Raw genomic sequence first — 27,231 nt, forward strand, 5'->3', positions numbered from 1 at the left:
AAGTCTGTATTCATATTTTGCGTTAAATTTACGTTATTTGATAAAATAAATATTGTTAAATATAACTGTTAAGTTTTTTAGTAAATTAAATAAAGATATCGGACAATAATGAAGTATGCATTAAATGGTCAGTTACGTCACTATATAGCTGTTCTAAAACTATGTGTAATATAACCTAAATCTTATAGTAGAAGCACTAATCTTTCATTATAATACAAATTAATACATGAAATCCTATTTATTTCAATGGAATTTGCCTAATTTAGTCCATTAAGTCACTTTTTAGTCTTCAAAATAATGGGACAGTTACGTAATAGGAATTCTAATGTGACGTAATGGAAATGTAAAGGCTTGTCATCACTAAATGGCTAGAAGAAACGGGGCATTTAAAAAAAGAAGGCATGCATGTTTTATTGATTATGGATGACATACAAATGAAACATAAGGTAAGGGTAGTATTACAAGTATGATATAGTCCAGACACAGATTATGACTCATTGTTCAACTGTTTAAAATGAGGAGAGCTTGAGAAACGAGACTTATCGTGAGTCTTACGTTGACCTATATAGGTCAAAATTAAATTATTTAAAGGTACTAGAATCAGACAATGTGCTAAGTCTCGTTACTGATTCTTAGTTAAAGTAGAACAAAAATGATAATTATTAAACTGTAGTTCTGTAATCTGCAAGGTCGTTGTTATCATTTGCTACTGTCAAGTGTCATCTATAAAAATCTAAATAACCTAAAAGGCAATATTATTTTTACTTGTTAAAGAAGAATTATTATTTAAATAACTTGTATAAACCATGTCTTTAGTATTAACAAAAGCTGCTTTAGCCTTAAATAATGCCGAAAAAAACTTCAAAGTTGTTAAGTTTGAAGCTCATAAACCTAAGAAAAAGGAATGTTTATCAGACGATAAAAAAATACATGATTTACGAAGCACAGATTCGCAAAAGAAAGAAGTAGATCTGAAGAAAATTCGTCATGAAATTGTTAAATTTGGTATGTCAGGATTCGATTCTACAAAGAAACAAGAAGCCAAAATAGCCTTAGCTGTAAGTTTAGGTAAGATGAATTTGCTTAATAGTAAAACTATATTTACTATGTAATCTATATTATCACATACTTAACTGCTGCTGCATATAATTGGGTTGGTTTAATTCTTTTAGATTTAAATTTTGTGTAATGTCTCTACTTTTATAAATAGCATTATACATATTATGTATAATGTGTGTGCTCAGTGAAATTGTATTTATGAATTAGTGTTTTTGTTCTAATTATAATCACCTAATGTTTGTCCCTTTTTTTAAAAATTTTAACTATCTAAAAGAATCTTTAACTTTTCTTTTATGAAATCTGTCTAAGCATGTGTTATGTATGTGTTACTTAAGTTACCATGTTTTTATTAATTATTGTAGGTGCCAAGCCACCAAAACGGGCCTATTTAAATTATAAAGAGTTAATGGCTAAACGAAAAGAAGAAAAGTTAAAAGAAAATGAGGAAAAGCAACAAATGAAATCTAAGAGTATCCTTAAAACTGTTGGGCAAAAGAAGAAAAAGGGTTCAAAGAATGATGTTGGACACTTACTGAGTAGTTATGGAAAGGTAATTATTATGGAGTTATGTTACAAAACAAAATATAGTTTGGTTGGCTTATAAAAGCTTGTTTATTTAATTATTATTTATGTCTAATTTTAAAAAAGCTTTTAAGTTTTCACTTAAAATTTGAAGAAGTATCAATACAAATCACCTTTTTGTGGGGACATAATGTTTTGAATATCTATAAAGAATATAACTCTAAAGATTTAGTGTAATAAGTAAGGTAGAATGTTTCTAGAAATGTTACAGATGATTTACCATATAACCTGTGATAACATGTATCTTAAGAAAAGTTATATGATGGTGAATGTATAACATTGTTTATTTATTTATATAAAAAAACTTAAATATTTTGTTGCAATTTTTTACAGGTGCAGAAGAAAGATTTAAAAAAAGATAACAAAAATAAAGGTAACCAGAAAAAGAAGAGTAAAAAATTGATTTAATAATAAAAAACTTTAAAAGTATTGCTTTTTTTTGAGAATCACCTATCCCTTAACTATAGCAATAATGTGAACAAGCAATGGTTCAGTAAAAGTTACTACTATTTACTTTGTAAAACACCGAAATTCTTGTTAAAAGTCAAGTTTTAAGTTTAAATAGTTTAATTAAGTTACTTTTATTAATAAATATTTCTTTAGGCGTTTATAAAAAATATTGATTGTTAATGACTATAAATGATTTAGTTTAAGATAATGCAGAAATATATGTAAAAGTTGAAATTAGTGTCCTAGGCGTTTTGTAAATACTATAATTTAGGATAGTATAATTATCAAAAAATTGCGTACAGAATTGATATGCGGCTTATCTATTTGAAGCCTACAAACCAGCAGTATGGTTAGAGATACGGCCAATAGATGTCGCTGACCCTTGGTTTTTACCAAAATGTTAAAAGTATAATGATATTAAATTTTACATGTCTTAAGTCTTATGTGGTGATAATGCAGGATAAAAGGAAAGTTAATAATTACTTATTTTCTAAGAAAAAAGGATTATAAATTAAAGATGTTGTTTTCTTGTACAGAGGTGTAATCAGAATGTCCTAGTAATATTTAATGTTAATAACGCCTTATTCCGCTTGTAGTAGATATGACATCTGCTGCACAGTTGCTATTAAATATGTTTAGGCGCTATGCACAAACATGTGGCCTGTTAAGTTGCAACTTAATTACGAAATTATTTAATCACCTGTTTGTCATACCAGCACAATTAATTTACTAATTTATAATCGAGTAATCAGTCCCTAATTAAAGGGTTAATCAATTAATTATGCATTAACCCTTTCGAACTTTACGCAATAAATAGGCAAGCATTAGAGAGCATGGCATCATTTACCATTCAGATTTTGGTGCAAGCAGTGTAATAAGTATTTGAAGCTCAGTCTAATACACATTTAAAATGGATCTTCACCTTCATTTGACGGTTGCATCTCGTGTATTAGATCGTAAATGGGGTACACCCATTGATTTAGATACTTACACTGATTTTAGAACGTGTCTTCCTGCCGAAATAGATCTGCCCACAACTACGTTTTCGTCTGAAGAATACTTAAGATCAGTGCGTAGAAAATACAAGCCTAAACGAAGACAATCTTTTGGTGATATTTCTATATCTAGAACGCGTTGTACGAGTGATTTGGGTTCATCAGAAAGTGATATCAGCCTTTCAAGCAAAAATTATTTTCAATACGAAACTACCGACAAAAGGGATGAAATTTGTAATGAGAAAATGGCTGAGAAAAAACATTTACATTACAGGCGATTGAAGAATGTTATAAAAAGGTTAAAAAGAAGTTTCTTAAATTTGAAGAACCAAAACTAATTTGTTGATATCTCTGCTATTGGGGACTACTTATATTTTTGTTTAACTATTGTTTTTCAGTGTATTATTGTGTACATAACTAAGTATATAATACTGAGTTTGTCTTGTTACAATATTAATAAAAAATTTAAATTTTATTTTTGTTTTTATTATATTCAAATAAAACACCAGTTTTCATTTATTGTATATTTAAAATAGCTCATTATTTACATCACGAAAATATAGACATAAATACATTAATATTATGCAGGCAAGTTCAATTTTTACAATAAATAATTAAAATAACATAAAATATGATATTAGTATATCTTTTTACACATACGGTTCAAAATATTTTATAGCGGTCGTCATAGGTTTTTCGTTGATTTTATTCGTTACGATAGGGTTTCTTACGCGCATTTTTATATCCCTAGGTTTAAGTACATTCTTGTGATTGGCACTCGGAGGCCTCAAGCCTAGATAAGTCTTGCTAGGCGAAAATATAGACTTAGAACTAAGACCAGATGTCTCTAAGAAAAAGTCAAAAGCCCCCTTAGATTTATTCACGGCTTCAGGGTTGGTCAAAATCATCCTCGGTTCACATTTAACCGTGTTGTATGAACCACTGTTACTTCCTGAAGAGTTACTCGATTCGATGTCTGAGTTTCTAACCGATTCAGTCTCTAAATTTTCTATATTCGAAAGGAGATCAGGTTTATTCGAAAGCTTGGCGTTTTTTGAATGATTTTTAGTGTCGTAGCTTTCGTGAAATCCATTTTTTTCTTTTTCACTGTTACATTCATTTTCTTTCTCAGGTTCACAGATATGATGTTCAGTGACAACGTCAGACATGGATCCGTCGCTGCTTCCAGAGCTGATGCGGTATTCTTCAGCGGCTATGCTCCCAAGCTCTTCGTCTATTTTGAATTCTTCAAAATTTTGCGACAAGTCAAACTTGTCCATTTCGTCAAAATATTCGGCTTTGTGTTGCTCGGGGTGAGTCGTTTGAATTTTTTCTGACGCGTGATTGAATTGGTTGTCCAATTCCGTTAGATTTATCTGTTTGCCACTCGTCTTGACACCCTTGTTTATTTCAGAGAGTATCGAAGACACAGTGTTGCCCATTTGAATTGATCCACGTGTATCTATTTTGGGCTGAAGAGCGTGTATGCTGAAGGCAGCTAAGTAGCTGTTTGGTTGGAAGCAATCTTCACTAGGCTTTTCATCCTCATCGGGAATTATGATTTCAGTGACTTGAGGAAGCTTAGGTATGTCCTTGTCACTGATTTTGTTTTGAATTCTCGGCAGCGACACAACCTTTGCGACACTGCGTTGAATGGAGTGCTGGTATTGCTCATTGTGTATTTCAACCGTCGGCTGCGTGAGAAGCAACTCTCTCTTCCCGTTATTGACTACTGGAACATTTATCTCTGAAATGGAGCAGTAGTCGGGTTCAACGATCTTCGATGTCACCACGTTAGTCACGTTTCTCTTAACATCTGCAACCCGTTGATTAGCCGCAACGGCTTCAGAGTCTAAAGATTCTGTCAGCGGTTTGACAGTATTTTCAGCTTTCCATTTGGCCGATAAGTTCTTCGGCTTAGGCGGCAGAGCAGGAGGAGTTCGTGGTACTTTTCTTTTGTTAAATATCTTCATAGATCCCCTTGTATCTGATTTAAGATCGGTATTCTGGATATTACGACTCTCAATATTGGCTGCGATATTTTTCACAATAGATCCCCGTATTTTGGGAATAGATGACTTAGTGTCGCTGTATGGTTTTGGGGGTATTGGCAGAGACTTTTCATCCGTCGGTTTTGTTATAATTGGTTCATATTCATTACTGTAAAGACTTTGTATCTCATATTGAAATCCTTGCGCAGTATTCGGCACCTCGTAACTATGTTCAGATGCTGTTTCTAAACTGAACTTAACAATTTTATTCGCTCGTCTGTCTGTTCTAGGCAGCGTATTGTTACCAGTAGGTCTAATTTTATCGTCGTATGATATGCTATTTAATGTAGAGAATTGAACACGTTTAGTTGTAGCTTTCGGACTTGGAGATGACGCTTCACTAGATTTAGAATTATCGTTACTACTATCATCTAAGGAATTTTGGAGGAGAATCTGATTAACGCATTCAAGAACTGGGTTGTTTTTATAAATTTCATGTGGCGGAGTGTCGTCCGCATCGCTAGTACTGGCGTACCAATTTTCATTTGTTTCAGGCGTATTTTCATTTTTGTTTGAATGTGACTCGACGTTGTGATTTTCACTATCAAATAGCGTATTATATTTATCATTTTTAATTAAATTATTGCAAAGGACTTCATTTTTTGCAGATATTATTTCTGCGTTTATAATACCACTACTAAGCCCTTGTATCAAAACATTATCAGCAGGTTTAGAATTTGTGTTTAATAGTCTAGGATCTAAACAATCCATGTCTTGTTCTTGATCGCTAACATTGCAATACCAGGGCTTTTCAGCTACTTCTTCGCTGAGAACGTTATTAAGGAATATTTGCCTATTAGCCTTTATCTCATCCGACGCCTGTCGTTTGATGCCGTGTAATCTCTCAATTTTGGTCGAATAAGTTTTTTCTGAGTCACTAAATGTACTCTCCTGCTCTTTTTTAGCTGCTTCACCGATAAGTTGATCTATTTTAAGCGAAGCTTTTCTGATGTCGTTTGCTATTTGATTGGCGGTGATGTCATCTTCGCGATTTACATGATAACTCATACCAAAGCAATCGTCTGCACTGCTACTGTTATTGGTTTGATTATTATAATTATTTTTTATATTATCTTGCTGTTTACCTTTCCGACTTGAATATTTTCTCGACCTGCGAAATACATCTCGTCGAACAAAAGCTTGTTTATTTTTAATAAAAGTTCCTTTACTTCCAACACTTGTCGTGTTGCCTTCTTCACTGGAACTAGTATTGCAATATACAACTTCGTTTTTAGGCAGTTGAAAACTCTTACTTAATCTAGTGTTCTTTTGGAAAACCGGTGGTGTTTTTTGTTCACGATAACTATTACTTCTCACAAATGTATTTGGGAATCTGGAATCTGTACTTTCTAAGCTTTGAAATTCGGGATCAGTTTCAATGTTTGTTTGTTCGCTTGTAAACCCCAGCAGCTGTTGACAATTACTGCAGTAGGATTTGCGTGCTTTAAGTTTAAATATTTCTTCCTGCTGTGATTTGATAATTTTATCTTTTTGCTTGAGCGATACGTGAATTTGTTTCTGTTCTCTTGTGAGGCGGGATTCCAGTAGGACGAGCGAGCGTAACACTAGGGCAAGTTGGTCTTGTCTAATTCTTCTTTCTTGAACGGCTTGTTTCTCTTGCGTCGCCAGCGCTTGTCCCGCTTCGACAAGCTGATGTCGTTGTTTGAGAACAGACTCGGATTGCTGCTGCAACGCACTTTTAACGGCGTCCAGCTCCCGCCGCAACTCCATTGCTTCAGAACTGCTATCCATCTGAAAAATGAAAACAATTATTATTTCTCATTCGTCTGTTACACTTACATAAATGTCAACCCGATTAAAATCGCTGTTATATTACAAGAGACTTACATATAGAATAAAATGTAAAAATAGAATTAAATGTAGAAATATAATTAAATGTCAAGTACAAGAGACACACGTTTTGGTAAAAACCGTGGTACATGTATTGTGCGAATAAAGTTCCCTGTTTGATTGAGCTGTTTGGTAAATGAAAGGTTGTTATTGTTTATATGATCAAAGTCCACGTACGATATGGAGGTCATTCGAATACGGGCCATCGTGAAATGTTATCGAAAGCGGAATTGCTTCGTTGTGTATTTTGCGACTAACCGTTAATCCTGGCTTTGGGCGTGCATGTTATAAATAACCCGTAAAATTAGCGTATCATTTGAATTATTAAAAGATTCAATGTATAAAGTGCAAGCCTGATTATTATAGTGACTATTAAACAATTTTTTTAATATTTGTTTTTATCTAAGGATTGATTGATTCAGATTTCTGTAGCTGTTTCATTTTTCTTAATAGACAAGTAGAGTCTTCTGTCACACGCAGTCTTTTTGTGCCTGAAACATGCCGGTTTTTCACGATGTTTACCTTCACCGTACTAGTTATACACATAGACAGAATGTCCCTTGATGCATTGGGAATTAAAACTTTCGACCTCAAGGAGATCGCACGCTGAAAGCACTGCACAATCGTTTAAACACGAAGGTTATATTATTTAACTAGATTGATTAAACCGCTAAGCAATGTGATTAAAATTTCATGGTATATTAGATTTAGTTTATTGACAAAGAAATGGGTTTAAAACGGATGAGTCAGCGTTCAATAGTAAACTTTGCATTGTTTGTACACGTAACCCAAAAGTTATGTAATTTTATGACTGTTTAGCCTTTATATTTTGATTGTTGCTTTATGATTATACTTTCAAATAATAAATATAATGACCGACCGACGAGAAGAAATCGTTTAATGTCAAACTATAATGCCTTCTAAGTTATAAATATTTAGAAATTATGAATATATAACCTATGATACGAGTTCGTACATAATTTATTTATATCGTAGGATCAAGGAAAAAATCTGTAAAATTATTTGACTAAGTTCTATCTAATTTGTCGGTGTTGTGTGGTGGTGTCAAAAAATAATGTTTTTGAAGTCTAGTTATTCCTAGTTTTAAGTGCCTATAAAGTCGAGACTGTTTCGACTGGGGTGAGCCTTTAGAACGAGGGTTTTGGGGATAATTAATAAGTGTTGATAAATTGGGATTATCATTCGAAAAAATCAAACAGAAAACCCACCAAACTCTGAAAACCAAGAACCAAAGGTCGCCGGTTGCACTTCAGATGTTCCAGGTGTTCAATCAATTGTCATGTATCATTTGTAAGTGTAATTAAGTGTTAGTAAACTAAAAACAGAGATATTGTTAAAATAATTCCCAGAACGATTGTTGTCGTCGACGAGAGTAAAGAAATCACGAAATGAAAAAGAAAGTGGTTTGCATATTGGGCCTGTTCTCTTCACTTTCCATGATACACGAATTTATGGTTTTGATAACTCATTTGGGTAAGGCTATATACATATTATACATGTAGAAAACATTTAGAGTCTATTGAAATAAATACACGCAACACTAATGATATGGGTTGAATTATTTTTATCTATTTAATAATATTTTTTCTTAATCTTCCGCAGTTTTCGGATGTTTAGTATAAAATTTGAAATAAAAAATTAGTAATATCTTTTTGGATTTGCCTATAATTTTAATTATATAGCGTTTAGGGTTTCTTGGATGAAATTCAATCCAATTTTAGCGATAAGACAAGAGAAAGAGAGTTATAAATAATATCGTTTTGCAACGAAGATTTATGTAGATATATTTAAGATGCATTTTAATTTGAAATAAAAAAATAAAAATGAAACGCCCAACGTGGGGCTCGAACCCACGACCCTGAGATTAAGAGTCTCATGCTCTACCGACTGAGCTAGCCGGGCTTATTCACTGCTGTCGGAAATAGCAAACAGTAGTCATTGAAAAATATTTGCAGTACTAACCTATAGTACGAGATAGGTAGATGTATCGTAAACACTTTAGAACTCTATTTAAAACTAATATATGAACTAAATTGAAATAAATAAGGAAAATTCATTATTATCAGTTTTTCATTCTTTTAAATCTCTGCGTGTATGTTTGCCTATTGTTTGTGTGCTTGTCATATTAAAAAATTCTATTATTTTTATTTTATTTTATTACTTATAACCACACTAAAAATAAACACGTGTGTGTACTTATGTACACGCGTTAGAAGTTTCTTTAGCGTAACAAGATAACAAAAACTACGTTTATAGAAAAAGCAACACTAGCAGTAGAAAAAAGGTATTTAATCCATAGAAAGTTTTATTATAACGCATTATCTAGTAAAATAAAGTTTATTTGAACATCACAAAAATAAAATTTCTACCTTATTAAATAAATGGACATCGTAAAAAAATTACTTAACATAATTTTTCCCTAAAAGCCCCAAAAGAAGTATAACTTCAAAAATTTCCTCTTCACTATAGGGAACTATTCCGTAAAGCCGTTCTATATAATATGGTTTTTTAAAAAAAATCAGGTTAAAGGAATGTTGAACGTTGAGTTTCCCGATGGAACAGCTATCCACATGTTTGAACTTGCATTACGACATCATCACAAAACTCGTCATACCAGTAATTTGTGCTTCTAAATTCGTATATTGCTACTAACTTCGCTCTCAATATATATGTATTCTAGTTTCAAAGATTAGGATGGATAAATAGCCCGCTTTATATAAGAAACGTTAAAAGAAAATTCGGATATAAACAGAATATTAATGGCTTTTTATGCAAAACATACAAAGTCTTAAGAGGTTTTTAATAAATAATACGGTTTATTTGTATATCAGTATTCGTATAAAAATGAATATCGTTTAAAACAAATGCTTCGATCGGAGTTATTGTATTGATAAAATACATATAATATAATTACAGTCGCAAATTGTTTGTGACATTAATGTAGAAAATCTATGTTTTTCATATGGCCAGTTAGTTATATGTCAGAATACCAACTATACGCGCCAGAAAAACTTACAAAGAATGTTGTTTATCATAAAGCATTTTTAGTTAATTATACCAATTCGAAATCAATATTCATAAAATATAGTAAAGACAGGACAACGTCTGTCGGGTCCGAAAGTGTTCAATATAAAAGAGAAATGGTAAAGTCATAAAGAATACCAGAGTTTTTATATTATTTTTCAACATTTTTTAGTTACATTAACTTCAATATTTGCTGGTAATTTGTGTAATAAGGTATCCATGACTGAGTTACGTATATATTGTTGTCGCAGTTGTCGCATTAGTCAAATACGCGTTGCTAAGCAACCATACATCGTTTTTGTTTTGTTCAAAGTTGCGAACTAAGGTACTACAACGTTTAGTACCGTAAAATATGCATTCGGTAGACACGCGCCATTAAACAAATGCAGTTCTAATTATAGATTGAAGTCGGATCTCGTATAAAGCCGGTTGCTACTGTGAACATTCTTGTCAAAGAAAAATCTCAGTAATAGGGTCATTCAAAGCCTTCCGCAGACATACGCATTCCACAACTGGCTGTGAAAGCCATTTGAAGGCTGTTTCTTTAGCCAGGAATTCTAAAGGGATCGTGGGTCAGGTTTGTGGGTTATGTGACCAATGCTAAAAGTAAAACTCGCTAGGTATGCCGGTACGAGAAACTTAGTACTAGGATAGCCTAGATTGGATATATGGTACCAATAATATTCTTATTCGTTTACAAAATAAAAATATGTAGACATGGGGAAAAATTAGCTGTACCAAAAACTAATCTGTAATTCTATAGGAAAAACACCTTTTGTATGGCAATCAAGGTTTATAATAATTTCTATATAATGTATTTGTAAATTAATTTTGAAAAATGTATTTATTGACATTATAATTAATATTAATTTGATAACGATACAAATAATATAGGAATTGACTAATTGGTATGACTCATAATGTAAAATTCCTTAAAGACAGAATTGCACTCCACTATGTGTGGCAGAATATGCGAACGTACGATTGTACCATCATAACATTTTTGTACCATATTCTTGCAGATAAATTTATTATATAATTAAGGTCTAGTTAAAACTACACTACACAATAATTCCCTTCATAAATTGAAATGCTGACTTTTATTTATTTCTATCAAATTGTACTTACGCTGTGATGAAGTTGAGACAGTGTAATTACACTAATCGGATGAGTCTCTGCTGTTACCCTGCCTAGAGTGATTGTTGGTGGCGCTTAAGGGTTTTAAGTAGGTCTGCAAAATATCTAGTCTCACATAACCCTTCTGCAACTCGCGCCTTTATTGATTTCTCATGAATAAGGTTTGTAACAAATTTTCATTTATTTACAATGCTATTTGTCAGCATATAATATTATATACGTTACTCTATCAAATAGTCTGTTAATCTATAGATGTATTAATATTGGCAAATAAAATAAAGCACTTAACAGTTCGAAACTAATTTGACTTTGATGTTATTAAATTACAATGACAATAGCAGCTGAAACCAGCACCATTGCTCGTATATATATAAAATGAGGTAAGCTACTGAAACGAAGATGCTGAGAATTTTCTTTATTAGGATTAGGATTAGGAAATATTTATGAGGATATTTATAAACGCTCTGTTTAGGAAAGAAATGCACACTGCCCTGCTGCTTCTCTGCCACAGATCTGCCTGCTAGAGTGCCTCTTAGGGTATTAAAATATAAATAATAAAAATATTACGGTCATCTAATTCATAAGGAATAGTTTAAAATTACGACTGTACGGTTATCAATCGCTAGCTAAAGGACCATGAATGACCAGAAATTTCCCTTCTATAAATCAATGAATTCCGCAATAACAATTCCTTGCTGTTTATTAAAAATATCATTTTTGCCATTTATACATCAATAAGATCCAATCACAAGCCGGGTTTCCTTTTTTAGAAAAATCTGACCAAAATATTAATAGAATCTCAAGTATGAAGGTTCCTTCCGGTCCTCAAACCTTGACCGCCGATGACTCAGGAGTCATGTAAGGCCATGTGGAAGGTTATAATCGAACATTAAACTTGGTACTTTCATTTACCAGCTGATTAAAGATTGACGAAATACTGCTATATGTTAGAACGATAGAGGTTCGACAATTTCTTTATGACTATGATTAATTTTGTTTATTTATTATTAATTGATTGTAAAATAAAATGGCAATTGTGCGTTGAAGGAGTTCAGGTCGTCTCATCCGTTTTACACCCTTGTTTTGAGAAGTGGCAGTAACTGTAAATTTATAATGTTTTTGATGTTCATAAGTGTAAGTTTTAGATAAATTAAACATATGATATTTTTCAAACCTAAAGAATACATAAAGATGTACATACAGTAAGACGCTTAATTTTTAATCTATTATATAAAGAGCACAGCTGTGGATATAAAGAAGATTTAAGCAGGTGCCCGGTACTACCAATGATCCTAGAGCTGGTGCTTTCCTCGCTCAACGAATAAGTATCACAATACAGCGGGGAAATGCTACAATGCCTGGAACCAAACTTTTTAATTTGTTTAGTTGGTTAAGAATATTGTAAATAAATATTTGCGTGAGTTATCTTTTTTTATTTTTATGAAGGAGGTAAAAATGCACAACTGCAGGCCCGCGAGCGCATGCAGACGCTATCGCGGGGATTGTGGGGATGGTTAACTCTTATCCCTCTGCTAATCAGAGGGGAGAAACCCGACCCACTAAAATTTCCTCCTGAGCCCTCCATATCGCCTGCTATGCCGGACACATTCATTCTGAATGAATGACGTCCGCCACCGTATTGAGTGCCCCGGGGGTTGCACTAGGCATTCAACCCAGGGAACTCAGGCGAATATGACTGCATACGGGCTCAGCGACGGCGCAGCGGGACGCTGTTGGGCAAACGCTCCTCGCGTCTTGCCCCCGCGCCGCCGCTGAGCAACTAACATTAGTTATTAGCTAACCTAACATTGGTTATATATATGTAACTTTATTATAATGTAAACATACGCACACTTGAAGGACACACTTTAGTTTATACGACACTTATTAATTGTATTTTAAGATTCTCGTTTCCAATAATGTCCAATAAAATAAGTGTCATTTAGATTTATGAACTCTTCAATAAGTCAAGTTAGTTTTTTGTTGTACATATTTGAACTTATTCATACAATAACCGCCGCCGAACTTAACTCAAATACTCGTATATAAATGAAATATATGTCTTATTTAGTACAACATAGCGTGAGCATATCTCTTACATAAATCGTGATACACGAGGAAAAATTTCCACGCAGCTCTTTCCATTCTCAAGGTTTCTTTTAGAATTCGTAACAGTTTCTGTTTAGATCGTATGAACCAAAAAAAATACGAAATCAAATTAGTTACATAAACAGGTACACACCACAGTAGCCGGCATTATTCAAATTTATTTAAAATATATGTGTGATTGATATAAAATAATTTAATTTTCCTTGTATGGTATTATTGGTATAAGAGGGACCAAACTGGCAAAAGGCTCGCCTGAATTTAAGTGATACCACCGCTAATGGACACTCTTAAATAGTATCTAATAAGAGTTGGTACGCTCTTGATAAAATAACAATTGCGAGCTAAGTGTCACCAAAAGTCACCAGTTTTCTCTTCATATTACCGACCGCTATTACATTTAAAACAGGGGTTCTTTATCCTAATTACTTTGTATGTGGGGTATATTTATATAGAAATAAAAAATCAAACAGTAAAAATATATGTTTCTGGTCTTATGGAAGGATATCTTTTCATTATTTTGTACTAAATAAGCAACGGATCGTTATAAATTATAACTTTATTATACAAAACGTTAAATTAAAAAACGTTCGTTTTCAATTGAAATAATTAAAATTTAAAGGTTTGTTTTTATTATGGATTGTTAATTATGTCTATGGTGTACATACCGTGATAATTTTGTATAGGTAGATCACAAACACAAGAGGTCCATTGGCACAGCCGGAGATGAAACTACTAGGCCAACACTACTCGTGGTGTCGCAAAGGGTAAGTTAGGGTTTTATAATGGGAATGGGGCGGATTATATATTCATATATGACCAAGGTAATTGTGATTCCCTTTATTTATATATATATACTAAATAAAATTAATCCAAAGTTTGAAATCTGAAACTTTTGCGTATTAAAAACCTGTCCATCTATTGTTGGGGGCAAATGTTAGTGGGCCGAAGAAAGTAAGGCCCAGTCTCAGAACGTTGACGAGCTCATACATATTTATATGATATGTATTCATATGTATTGTATTTAAGTCATCGTGGTCATAGCGATTATGCGGCTAGATCCAGAAAATTTTACATAGCGTGCATGGAAAGGGCAAAATACACAAAATGCACAATACATTAAATATTTTAGCCAATAACATGTTTGCAACATATGATGGCCAAAACAAGAATACCAAATACGGTAAAACACATCTATTGTGTCATTAAGCATCCAGGTCAGATATCGAAATCGTTTAAGAAATTTCAATTGGTTTCGAATAGGTAATTCGAGGGTAACACGAACAGTGTGGTTGCAGCGTGCGACTCATCCCTGAGGTCGTAGGTTCGATCAGGCTGTACACCAATGGACTCGCTATGCATTTAACATAGCTCCAATAGGTAGGAAAACATCGTGAGGAAATTTGCCTTAGATCCGAATATCGACGGCGTGTGTCACGCACAGGAGTCTGATAACATAAATTGATCATGAAACAGATAAAGAAATCAGAGGCTCGAACCTAAAAAGGTTGTAGGGCCACTGATTTATTTTATAATGTTTTAGAATGTCTACATACATGATACAGAAATATAAGGTTTTCAAGGTTATAACGTTCGCGATATTTCACGACGTTCAGAGAATTTTATCAAAATTGCAAGCAAAAAGCTTGTTTGTTATCATTGCTACAAGTACACAATGTCGCTGGTATTTTAAAGTAAGAAAGAAATTCAAAATCGAACATCAAATTGCTCCCAATGAACCGTAAATAAAAACTTTCTCGATAATTCGCGTATGTATCGAATGTGGAAAGTAGATTAATCGGCCTGATTCTATTGAGATTAACGAAAATTTGCAATTATTTTTTTCAATGATTTGACACAACGCACGCACTACGCCTTTTATCTTTTGAATTCCGGGAAAAACGATCACACAAAAATCTGTGTTATTTTAACGCAAACAATGTCAATTGGAGGTCAATTAAAAGACGAATAAAGTCATATAAACAGTTCTTACGTCGTGAGGCGAACGTCTTATTTATAATTAAAAAAAAATCGCATATACTGTCACTAATAAAGGCGTGAAAATTTGTCTTAATCTTAAGAGGTAGAATTTTAGATTACATATAACATGATTAATCATCATAGTCAATTATTATATATTATATACATTGTGTACAATGAATTTGACCTAATAATGTTTATCATAATACAAAAATACTATTAAGTCGACTTTTAAAAGCTCTAATAGGAAGTTCTTGGTAAATTATTGAAAAATTAAAATCTTTATTGCCATACAAAAAGCGTTTTACCTTAACAATTCCAGATTTAGAAATAACCATATTTGTCTAACTCATTTCATGACCAAATATGTTAACTAAATACAGTAAACCCTACTATAACACGGTAGATAGCCGGGTTATAGGAAACGCGTTGTAGGAGTATTCTCGCATAAAGCTCCTGTAATTATTTACAAATGATTCACGATTAACTTTTCTCGTTAACGAAATAATTGCATACAAATCATTATAAATGTCACAATACAAAAATATAACGTGTGAAATCCCCGCGTTGTACGAGGGTCTGAAATTGCGTAATATGAGAATGCGTTATAAGGGAGTTTAATGCAATAAATGTTCGAAAAGATCATTACGTAAAAGGTAACATCAATCTCCGTAAAGAAGGCAATATTCCCCGCTGCGACAATTTCTGATAAAAGGCAGCTTTCTTTAAAATGATATACTGCTCATTGTAATGCGATTGTGTTGTAACCTTAAACGTCGGAGTTTATGTATTTCATTTGTTAAATCTCAATATTCTATGGTCATGTAAGAAATGTTATTATTCCTTGTGAAAGGAGTATACGACAAATGGATTGGGCTAATTAATTGTAAAGTGTCTCTACGCTGCAAATTTACCTTACGATGTTGTGATTGCTTAACAATGTTTTCCCTTGAACAAGTGTTCGAGCGTTGGATCGTGGATGTTGTTCACACAGAATTCAATGTACATACCTCAGAGAGGGGCAATGAATTTATATACAATAAATACAATATACTATTTTAGACATATATATAAGACTCATAAACAACAAATAAAATAAAATACTTTGCTACACATATTCAATAATTATATTCTTATCAAACCATCCCGTCCCAGAAATTATTTTTTTAGACCAAGTAGAACTTGGGCAGCCCTTGTACAAACATGCCGTACTCACTAGAGTCTTGGTATTCTAAAATCTGTTGGTAGCAATATCATACTCAATATACAAAAATATTCAACAAATATCCCAACCAGTTCTAATTTTTTTTGCGTTGGACTACAGACTACTGTCAACCTCACACAAACATGCAGGAGGAAACAAGGATGCCATGCTCACTAAGTATTATAAAATCAGATGGCAAGTAGTTGTATATAAATAACCATGTTTGATGCCATTACGAAATTCGATAACCGTTAACTGCTGGTATTTTAACAGCCGTTTCAGCAAAAACTAAAGGTTAGGCACGCGCGTGCAACGAAGCGTTACGCGTAAGTTCTCGTCTACCGTATAGGAAAATAAAAACACTTTTGTATTAAAAAAAATGAATATTATAAATAGTTAATATGGAGGTTTTTGTTAGGCTTGAAAAATACACAGGTTTTTTTTTAATATTTATTATAATTTATATATAAATTCTGTGGCATATTGGATTATTGGGACAGATAATATAGGACTTAATATATACAACGGTGAAGGAATATCGTCAGGAAACCGTCATGTCTAAGGCCCAAAATCGACGGCATATGTCATATTATCTTCTTGCCGATAAAGAAAGAAGAATGGGTTGCTGCAATGTGCCTGATGGGTACATCAGAAGGCGACATCATCTACCGTAACTTCATGTTCCTACAGCTAGGACTAACATTCTGAAAAGGGCATTTTGATTTGGTGTATAACGTTTAAATTACACGTTATCGGAGCTTTTTCATTGTCCATAGAACTTAGAAAAGTTCTATTACAATAATTAGTTAACTTTTTAATATGTAACTTTTTTAAAATTATATTCTTAAGTTTGTTTTTTGTTTCGTGTGTTTATATATTTTATAAATTAAAATTATGGTACTGTAACAAGACAACAAACATTTTATTCGTAAATTTAATCGCTGTCTACTGTTAAAAATACATTTGTTTAACAGTAAAATACCTTATAATTAAATAATTGTTACAAATACAGATTGTACAATAAAGGAAAAACCGTTAGCCAAGATCTTGATTTACGTAACGATGTGCATGTCAACACGCAACTGTTGTCAGTTTATTTTGGCTTTTCATTAATCAGAAGAAAATACGAGTTTTATATGAAGGGTTATGTTAGCTGTGAATTGTTCTCTTTCTTTTTATACAGCAATCTCCTTGCGTAGGTTGGCGATCATCATGGCTTCACGACTTGGTGCTTTGACCAAACCATTGTTTTTAAACCAAGACGTGCGTCTACGGCCAGGTTTCCTCATTCTACCAGCCACTTTGACGTTTATGTTTAGTTGAAGGAGCTAGTACTTTTTAGTCTTATGTGGAACGTGCCCGAAATACTCAAGTTTTCTTTTTAAATCAGGTTCAGCACCAGTGCATTGTTTTTAAGGTACTTAAATATTTCACCATACTTAATATATACAGTCACAGAGTGTCTTCTCCTTAATAGAGACTGTGTATTATTAGACACTTTCTTATGTTAAATATCCTTTTAGTAAATTAGGTTAATTTTAAATGACAGTACATCTTCCCTATAACGCGTTATAAGAAATCGCGTTGTCGGAGTATTCCCGTAAAACCGTTTTTTTAAACTAGGTACGCAAAACTAATTATGGACTTGACAAAACATAAATTTCATACTACAGAAATATAACTTACTGTATTAGTCTTAAGTTACCTAGATCGATATTAAATTCACCATACAGATACAATCGAAAGGTATATATTTTCTTAAAACATTATCGTCTATGTCCTTGAATACATACACATATATGTAAAGACTAAAGACGGACAAACAAGGTATCACTGTCACACGCGTCGTTAATCTTAATTCCTTTTCTCCTTTCTAAACGATTATCACGTGTCCCATTTGTTACTAACTATGTACACTGTACATTTATTCTTCAACAAAAGCGAAATAGACAAGGCTAATAAAATATTAATGTTTGGTTCTAGAATCTTCTTTATTTCAAAATCTTTGTTTCAACCTTTTTAGATCTGAGCTAGAGATTCCTGTATCTATTTCATGACTATTAGTCAATCTATTAGGCAAGACAAAAGTTTACAATATAGTAGGTAAAATTAATTAAAAAAAGTTCGGTTCCTGTGGCAGTGTACCTTTATTGCTGGCAGCATTGCAATACTTATTTGTTGAGCGAGAAAAGCACCAGGTTTATAGGCTCGTAGGTGATCAGCCTTCTGTGCCTGACACAAATTGTCGACTTTTTGGGTCCCATGCAAGCCGGTTTCCTCATGATGTTTTCCTTCAGTATACAAGTGAAGCACAACCTGGGATCGAACCTCTCAGGGAAGAGAGCCGCACGATGAAGCCACAAGGCCAACACTACTCTTGAATAAAATAGAATAGAAGAAAAATAAAAGGAAAGCTTAGACAAAGTTTGTTCCCAAAGGTAAGCAGAGACTACAGGACTCTTCTTGCTACACTTCTTACATACTCTCATTTTTTCCACTCTCATAATACCTATAAAAGCTCGTCGGTTATGTGAGATTTTGAACTGTCCTTTTTTTTAAAGTACATTCTTCGGTGTTCTAGAAACATTCCAGCCCCGCCCTCACCATACCAATTATCATTTTTTTAACCACCATGTTCCATGTATGTTCCAATGATTTCATTGTCTTAGAATATCTCATTACGTATGCAACGAGGTTAACAAAATACATTTGTTTAATTTTTACATGCATATTGGAAAGTTCTTGAATTTGCATACGATTTCTGCGATGGCTATTGTAAAAATCTCGTTCCGTAAGTGTGCACAGGAAGGCCACAGGGAAAGAGAGATACTAAAAAGCAATATACTTAAATTTAATTTCTCGTGAAAAGCGGGTTTATAATTTGAAACTGATCTGGCGAAATTAGTTCCACCTAAAGGTCAATTAATTAAAGTATTATGTTTACTACTTTATAAATTATATTACAAATACTACAATGTATATTCCTCCCTCAAAGGTCGGCAAAACACCCACTAAAAAGAGGTGTCCATGGGTTGCGATACCTTTTTTTGGGCTCGTTATTATATATTTAAAAATATATAATAGGTCCAGCCGTTCTCGAGTTCTTTGTGCAAATACATAAATGTTTAAACATAGCTGCTTTATATATTAAAATTTTAGTTTTTTTAAGCTCTCTGGTCATAAATAGCTTGTAGACTTTTTATATACATATATTTACAATATACGAATTATAAATAATCTGAGAATTAAAGAAATAAATCAGTGGCGTTGGAACCTCTTTAGGTCTGGTCCTCAGATTTCTGAATCTGTTTCATCATTTGTCAATCCAATAGGCAAGAAGATCAGCCCATGGCTGAAACACACGACTTTTTGGATCTAAGGCAAGCCGGTTTCCTTACAATATTTTTCTTCATCGTTCAAGTGAATGTTAAATGCACACATAGAAAGAAACTCCATTGGGGCATCGAGGATCTAACTTACGACCAGATTTGAGACTCACACTGCTCTGAAGTATTTTCGAACCAATTCGACTAAGGCTCTTCAAGAAAAGATACCAATTCTTAAAAAGCCGGAAACGCACTGGCGAGCCTTCTGGCAATGTGAATCTCCATGAGTGGCGGTATCACTTAACATCAGGTGAGCCTCCTGCCCGTTTGCCTCCTATTATTTTTATACCTATAAAAATGAATACAGAGGAGGGGACCAGTAAAATCGCACTGTTTTTAATTTTAATATAAATTATGCATACAAAGTTTTTGCAGGAATATATTAATCCATGCACGACTGGTTCCTAGTAAAGTCATTGAATCAGAAACTGTTCATCGACGTACGATGACAGATGACTTTCACGAGAAATTTAATTATATGCAATAATATCAATAAGTAATTAGCAAAAGTGTTGGCGTTGCGAATAATGATAAAATCTTTGTTAATTAGATATTTGTAATATGATAGTTATTTACAGACAAGTAGTTGGAAGTGGCAAGTGGTTGGCTTTAAGGAAGAAAAACCTTGAGAGCGTATAGAAGCCCAGTAGGGGACGAGTTTAAGTAGTAAACGCTATCGGAAAATTCATCGAAATTTTGTGTATAAACCTCTTTGCAGGCAATTTCAGTACTATTTTTTTAATTCTATATATCTTTATCTTATACTATATATCTATTTGATTAATGTTATGATTGTGTGTTAGGTAGATGTAGAATATAGTTTTTTTATATAGAACAGAACGGGTAGAATGCTCATCTGATGTTAAGAGATACCGCCGCGCCGCCCAAGGAATGACACTCAATAACAGATGTTTCGCGAGTGCGTAGCCAGCCTTTTAAGAATGGGTACGCTCTTTCTTGAAGGACCCGAGTCGAATTGGTTCAGAAATTATTAATTTATTCTATATTTATCAAGTTAAGTTCATATGATGACAAATTTCAGTAAAAAAATTTATAACGCATAAAAAATGTTCATTATTTTGTACTCCGAGTAACATAGTCTATATCTATTTCCATATTTAAAATACAAATGCCAATCTCATACATATATATATACACAAAGGCCGATGTCTTATGAAATCAGATGTTACACGGATAATCGAAGTGAATCATTTAGTGCGTGACCAGCTGATCTGGAAGCGATGCAGTATCCAAGCAAACAACAGTTTAGCAATACTTTCCGTACGTGGTGTTTCACCACGTCATTTGCATATGTTCAGACGCCGTGGCCTAAAGGAGATTGCACGAAGTTCACGCTTCACCTAACCTATTGTTAACCGTAGTTTGTCTCGCAGTTCGAATCTCGGAAAATAATGTTATAAAAATGGAGAGGCCCTAAGAGAAGAAGCTTCTGTACCATTCCCATCCTTAAGATCCTATACATAACGTGAACGCGGCGATCACATTTGTTTATTTTAACTTGACTTAATTTCCTATAACCCTGTCTACATCGGGTTCGGTCTTGAGCCTCGTATTTCACCTCGCTCCAAGCTTTCCTACTCTCTTCGCCTCATCCGCAACTGTACGACGCCAGGTTTTCTTGGGACGGCCACGCTTCCGCTTTCCTTTCGGGTTCCAATCAAGCGCCAAATTGTTTATTTTAAACTTTGAAATAATTACAACTTAAATATTATAAAATAATATAAAAAGCTTTAACTTTTGTTTACATAAAATTACATCGCAACCCTTTCCGAAGCAAACGAAACAAGAAAATGGAGTATTTACGGAAAGCTCACAAAAGCTGTATACTTAAAATCTACAAAATACACATTTCGAAGGCTTTATGATGATGACATATGTAAACATATACGAATGAGTATAGCATACTCACACATACATATCCTTCCTTTAATAATGCGTAAGTGACTTTGATAAAGTATTTAACATCTCATTAAATTTTAATAATTAGGAACTTTGTGGTATAGAAATCGATTAGTTATAATGTTGTGTAGTACAAATATAGAGATTAAATATTTCATAATATTTCGATTAAACGATAATTAGCTAAATATGTTTACATACCTATATATATTACGTAATTTATTACGAACCAACGAAAATTCTGATATTATATCCGATATATTGGGATTTTAACCATGACATGGATAAACTTTACCAGCGTAAGGCCATTAAATTGAGAAGAAATTAACAAAAAAAAAATTGCACTACGACCAGAAATCACAGCCGTTATAAAACCGCAAGACTCTTTCATGTAGTCATCATGACAAAGTTATATTTTACAAAAAACCAAACAAAATTGAATCAATATTTGATAGACATTGTCTACCCTTTTACACATACGTCTAGAAGTGTTAGAGTATTCTTTTTCATGTGTAATAGGATCGGCTAAGTAGTGCTTCCTAAAGAAACCTTACGCTGTCCACACAACGTGAACACGTGCTACAATAACGATGTAATTAATTTTGTTCCCTTTGGACTAGAGACTGTAGGGCCGTTGTGTACAAGTGCACAGGCGCTTGGCTATCATTATTCAAAGAATTATAAACAAAAACAAATTGACAGGTCTGTACATGATAAACACTTGATAGAGAGCATGGAAGCCCGGACTTCCAATTATCGCATGTTGGCGAGCAAGATGAAAGCAAGATACTATTCCTTCAACTTCAAATAACCAGAGAGAGAGAATCGGAAAAAAATAAAATTATCGGGAGTCGACTGTATTTAAATGTGAGCATAAGTTGGACCCCGAAGGTCCTAAATGTTAACCTCTTAAACGAGTTGGAATGTCAAAAAACCTACGCAGAACATTAAACAACGGAATGTTGCGTATCTGGGCAAATGGCCCATTAATTATGATGGGTAAAATTGTCGTGTACTCTACGTTTTGGTAGATGGAAGAAAACATGGATTCACAGCGTTAGGGAGTGGACAGGTATTGCGACTGCGTAAGAGTTGCTGCATCTGGCCCAGGACAAGGCAAGCTTCAACTGACGGCCAACCTCCAGTAATGGAGAGGCACTAAAAGAAGAAGTATGTTATCCACTTGCAGTAAAACTGACCATATTTCTCTTGACAATGTTCTTTTCTTACTAACAGACTGCAAGTCTATTCCATAAAATTGGTTTTATAATTGTCCATACTAAAGTTCATTTGCAATCGATTTCTTTATATAACATTTGAAGGTTGTGTCATCGTATCTATTTGTATATCTAAACAAATGGCAAGGTGAATGTCCTTTACAAAGATATTTTCCTACCCACATGTGGAACTAATTGCTTCGACTATTGTATAGGGGCTAAACGTTAGTGCAAAGGGCAGAGACTTCGCTGAATGTCGATAACTGTGGATAAATAATTGTATTTCGTTCTAGTGTTAGAGTCTGTATAGAAAGACCAGGATTAGTCTCTCCTTTCAGAAAAACGCGTTTTAGCTAAAACTCACAGATATCCGGATTGAGCATCCTGATCAACGAGCTAGCTGGATATCTATAGTTGCTACCCTCATTTTGAAATCAATTTCTCTTTAGTTTCTATATTTTTTATCTCTTCTGTTTGTTATCACATTAAATCTTGTATTTTTTATTTCTTAACTAGGCACTTATTATACATAGCTATGTATTAGTGTGCCGAGCGTTGGCAGTCTTTTGTAAGTAAATATATAAATAAGACAAGCGCGACGTGGCGGTTCTGCGAAATAATATATGCCACGCGTAATTTAAAACATATATACTCTTTCCACATACTGGACTAGGACTACTACAGGTCCACGAATGCTGTGTCAGTGTAATTGAGGTATAATCTAAATAATGCCGTCTAAATATTTATTATTTTATTTTAGAATTAGTGTTACTTATCATTTAATTTTTGTTGTTTTAGATAACTCTTCGAGCTTTGTTATTTTCCTTACTAGGGTTCGCTGGATCGCTTTTTAGCGATAATACTGCCCGCTTCATCACTACTAATTTATATTACTTGTTTGTATTTGTAATTTAACCAAGATATCGAATTTTGAACTTTAATTACTATTTGGTTCAGCTAACGGTCCTCGTGTGGAAGACATTGCTGCAAAAAATTAACTTAATATGGTCATTTTAAGTCTTTCTTGGGCTTTATGAAAAAATCGCTAAATAGCATATACAAAGTACATTTGTTCCTTTATTTTCGTATAAGCGATGTCATGGACATGCGCTAGTTGATATGAAAGCTTGTAAAGATCATAGAGATCACTTAGATGAAAGCTTTGATAATGCTAACAAGAATATTGTTGACCTTTTCGCTTATAGTATGCTTACATGCATCTTGTAAAACAAAATACTTGTAACCTCACTCTTTGAAATCGATTTTCGTTTAGTTTTTATGTTTAATTTTTTTATTATCCGTTCGTGTATGTTATGTTTGTCTATACTCGTCGTCATTTGCCACATTAAAAACTCCATTTTATTTTTCTTGTAGCCATATATCAGTGTGCCGAGCGTTGGCAAGCTCTTTTAAATGTATAAATACTAATTGCTTATATACAATTTTTTTTGGATGAACAATATATATAAATAAAAAATGACATTAAAAACGGTCAGACTTTTGAGGAGTCGAAGAATTACAGATGATGTAACTGTTTAGAAAAGAATCGTGCATTCGCGCACGCGCATATCAAGGACGATCACGCGACGGTCTCATTAAGCTAATCATCAAATCGCCTTGAATTAATAATGGCAAAATTTAAACGATATTTTGTAAATGAGGTCGTTCAGGCTATAATACTTATTCGTTACACAATTGTTCTTCGTAGATAGATTAATCTGTTTAACAAAACGTATTTATAATCTTGGTCACAAATACAGATCATACAGAATGTATGTTTATTATTCATTTTCTTTGGAAGCAATGCATGTAAAAGTTATAAAAAAACGTATAAAAGCGGTCTATAAAATAACTAAATACGTTTTAAAAAATCTAGATTTGCTATAAATATAATCTAGAACATTTGAAGGTGAAACAAACATGAAGGACAGATAACATTGATAATGATAAAAATAGATTTTTACCGATTTTTAATAATTTGTTGTTATTTTAATGTTAAACACCCAAAAAAGGCAACCAACCTATTACTGGGTGCGCTGCCGGCCTTTGAGTACGCATGAGTTAATTGGCTTGTCTCTTATAAAAGTTAATTCTTAGCATGTTAGATATACTTTCTTTGTTTATTTTGTCTCCATCAAACCAATGACTAAACATAAATAAGTGGCGCTACAACTTTTTTTCGTCTGGCCCTCAGATTTCTGTATCTGTTACATGATCATTTAGCCATCTAATAGGCCAACTTTTTGCGTATGAGGCAAGCCGGTTTCCTCATGATGTTTTCCTTCACTGTTCGAGCGAATATTAAATGCACAGAAGAAAGTCCATTGGTAACCACGGGGATGGACCCTACGGCCTCAGGGATGATAGTCGCACGTCAAAGCCACGAGGCCAATACCGCTCTGTCATTGCCTATCCATTTTATATGTTGTGAATCAGAGAGTATTATATGTTAAACGTAACTGGTTTGTAGAACCATGTTATACTCTGATAAGCAAGAAGAACGGCTGTTGATGAAGGAATGCGTAGTAGAAAAAATCATGTAAAATTCTTAAAGGTGAGAGTGATAATGATTGTAGAACCATTTCAGAAATGTATTTTAAGAACTCTGATCCTTCGCAAATAAATGTTATGATTTTAATGATGTCATTCAAATTATATCGTGTAGATAACATAATTTTATTTGGAAAAGTGAAAGAGATGGTAGAAAACTCCAATTAAAAAGCTATTTCGTGTAGGTTGTCGTCTTATCGGTTTTTTACAAGGTCCGAAATAAGATCATTGATCGGATTAATCTAAAAATATTATTGAGCGGATTAGCTATGTAGATAAAATTGTACTGGTCGATTTTTTTTTAGAACAGGTGCGAGAACAATCTCGCAGGAAGAGGCTCGTCTGATGTTAGGTGATTTCCATGAATACTTAATACCAAAGGGTTCCGAAGCCAACAGCTTTTAAGAATTGGTGCGCTATTTTCTTGAAGGACTCTCAGTCAAGTAATGAAATCCTCGCCTCAAAAGTGCCCAAGTAGGGATGCAGGGATTCATGCGTTCAAAAGAAAGGATGGTGATCCATCCCTGCAAGTATTTGACCCGATTTCCCCTAGCTATTAGTAAAAGCGAATGGCTCGGTCTTTAAAGGATACTTGCCGTGTCAAATATCTTCACAAACTAACAATGGGCGTCGATAGGCAGACGCAACCGCCGCATCCCATGTCGGGAAGCGTATAAGCTTTTACCGCAAGGTTTTTGTTGGTGGCGCCTTGGGATTCTAGTGGACATGCATAATCGCGAGTCCCACAAAACCTCCCACACAGTAAGTAAAAAAATCGTAAGGTATCATTATAGGCATGACAAAACGAAGTTAAAAACATTTTAATTTTCATTCAGGTCTTTGGAATGATTACAAAAATATCGAAAAGTGTTAATTACTAAATAAAGTAATTAAAATTCCACTTTTAATTACTTTGCATTACAGAGGCTAATTTTAACTTTCGAATGTACGTAAAGGAGTTCTTTTCTTTCAAAGTTTACGTATACGACACAATTTCGCTAATAAATTATAAAAACTAATTTGATTGATTCCATTGCCATCTCGTTTCCGTTACCGGTGATTTCTCATTTCAAAAATACACTTTCATCAAAAGTATCACGCTATATCCGAATTCCAATATCTTGTAAAAGTGACCGACTAAGCACTGTGCAATCGAAATTTCTGAATGACCGAAGCCGGATTTATGAAAAATAATTGGATGATATATATAAAGTTACTGCATCTGTCACAGAACAAGACCCGCTTCACGAGACTAAGGGCCAAACTTTAGTCATGGAGAGGCACCAAAAGAGAAGATATTCTAGTGTCCGAGTCCATCTGTAACTTGGACAACTTTTAGGTATTTTTGAGGTTTTGATTCGTAGTTCCAGTTTAAAATCAAAGACACATTTTCTAAAAAACAATCTTAAAGAATGTTAAGTGGGCGTAATGTAATAATTTCTCTTAGACAATGAGTTGAATTTGCATATTAAAGATCAATGAATGATATGTGTACACATCGTCGTGAAAGTACAAAACATCCCGTATTCGTCACGTACAATAGTTGAGACAATAGCCTTGATGTGTCGGAATGATGCCGAATCACGTATCGCTAACAAGGGGCGATTGTCAGAGATGTGATTGTCATATTGTAACGAACTGTAACCCGGGATTGAATTTACAATCTTTTCCAGCTTGGCGTCTGGCGTTTTAAGACAC

At 33.5% G+C, this 27,231-nt stretch overlaps 2 protein-coding genes and 1 non-coding gene across 5 annotated transcripts in view; 1 reads left to right on the forward strand and 2 right to left on the reverse strand.

Annotated features, from left to right (window-relative positions):
• Positions 1-33: 33 nt before the first annotated feature.
• On the forward strand, positions 34-2,049 carry LOC123707821 (uncharacterized protein C1orf131 homolog). The gene is made up of 3 exons (XM_045658174.1): positions 34-1,068; positions 1,422-1,609; positions 1,975-2,049. Exons 1-3 carry the CDS (start codon positions 807-809, stop codon positions 2,047-2,049), a joined length of 525 nt encoding a protein of 174 aa, XP_045514130.1. The 5' UTR covers positions 34-806.
• A 1,557-nt stretch (positions 2,050-3,606) lies between these two features.
• The window catches only part of LOC123707881, a 53,869-nt gene continuing 30,244 nt past the window's right edge, over positions 3,607-27,231 (reverse strand). For 2 of the 3 annotated variants that reach the window (XM_045658218.1, XM_045658219.1), the window contains exon 3: positions 3,607-6,889. In XM_045658218.1, the coding sequence (XP_045514174.1) occupies positions 3,737-6,889 (3,153 nt within the window). In that variant the 3' untranslated portion in view covers positions 3,607-3,736. Of the gene's footprint in view, positions 6,890-6,985; positions 7,117-27,231 lie in introns of those variants that run through there. The other variant, XM_045658220.1, reaches the window with a different exon arrangement.
• On the reverse strand, positions 8,839-8,911 carry Trnak-cuu. Its single transcript has one exon. It is a non-coding gene; the product is annotated as a tRNA-Lys (tRNA).

This window comes from Pieris brassicae, chromosome 1 (genome assembly GCF_905147105.1).
Source record: "Pieris brassicae chromosome 1, ilPieBrab1.1, whole genome shotgun sequence".
In the NCBI taxonomy this organism is placed as follows: Eukaryota; Metazoa; Arthropoda; class Insecta; order Lepidoptera; family Pieridae; genus Pieris; species Pieris brassicae.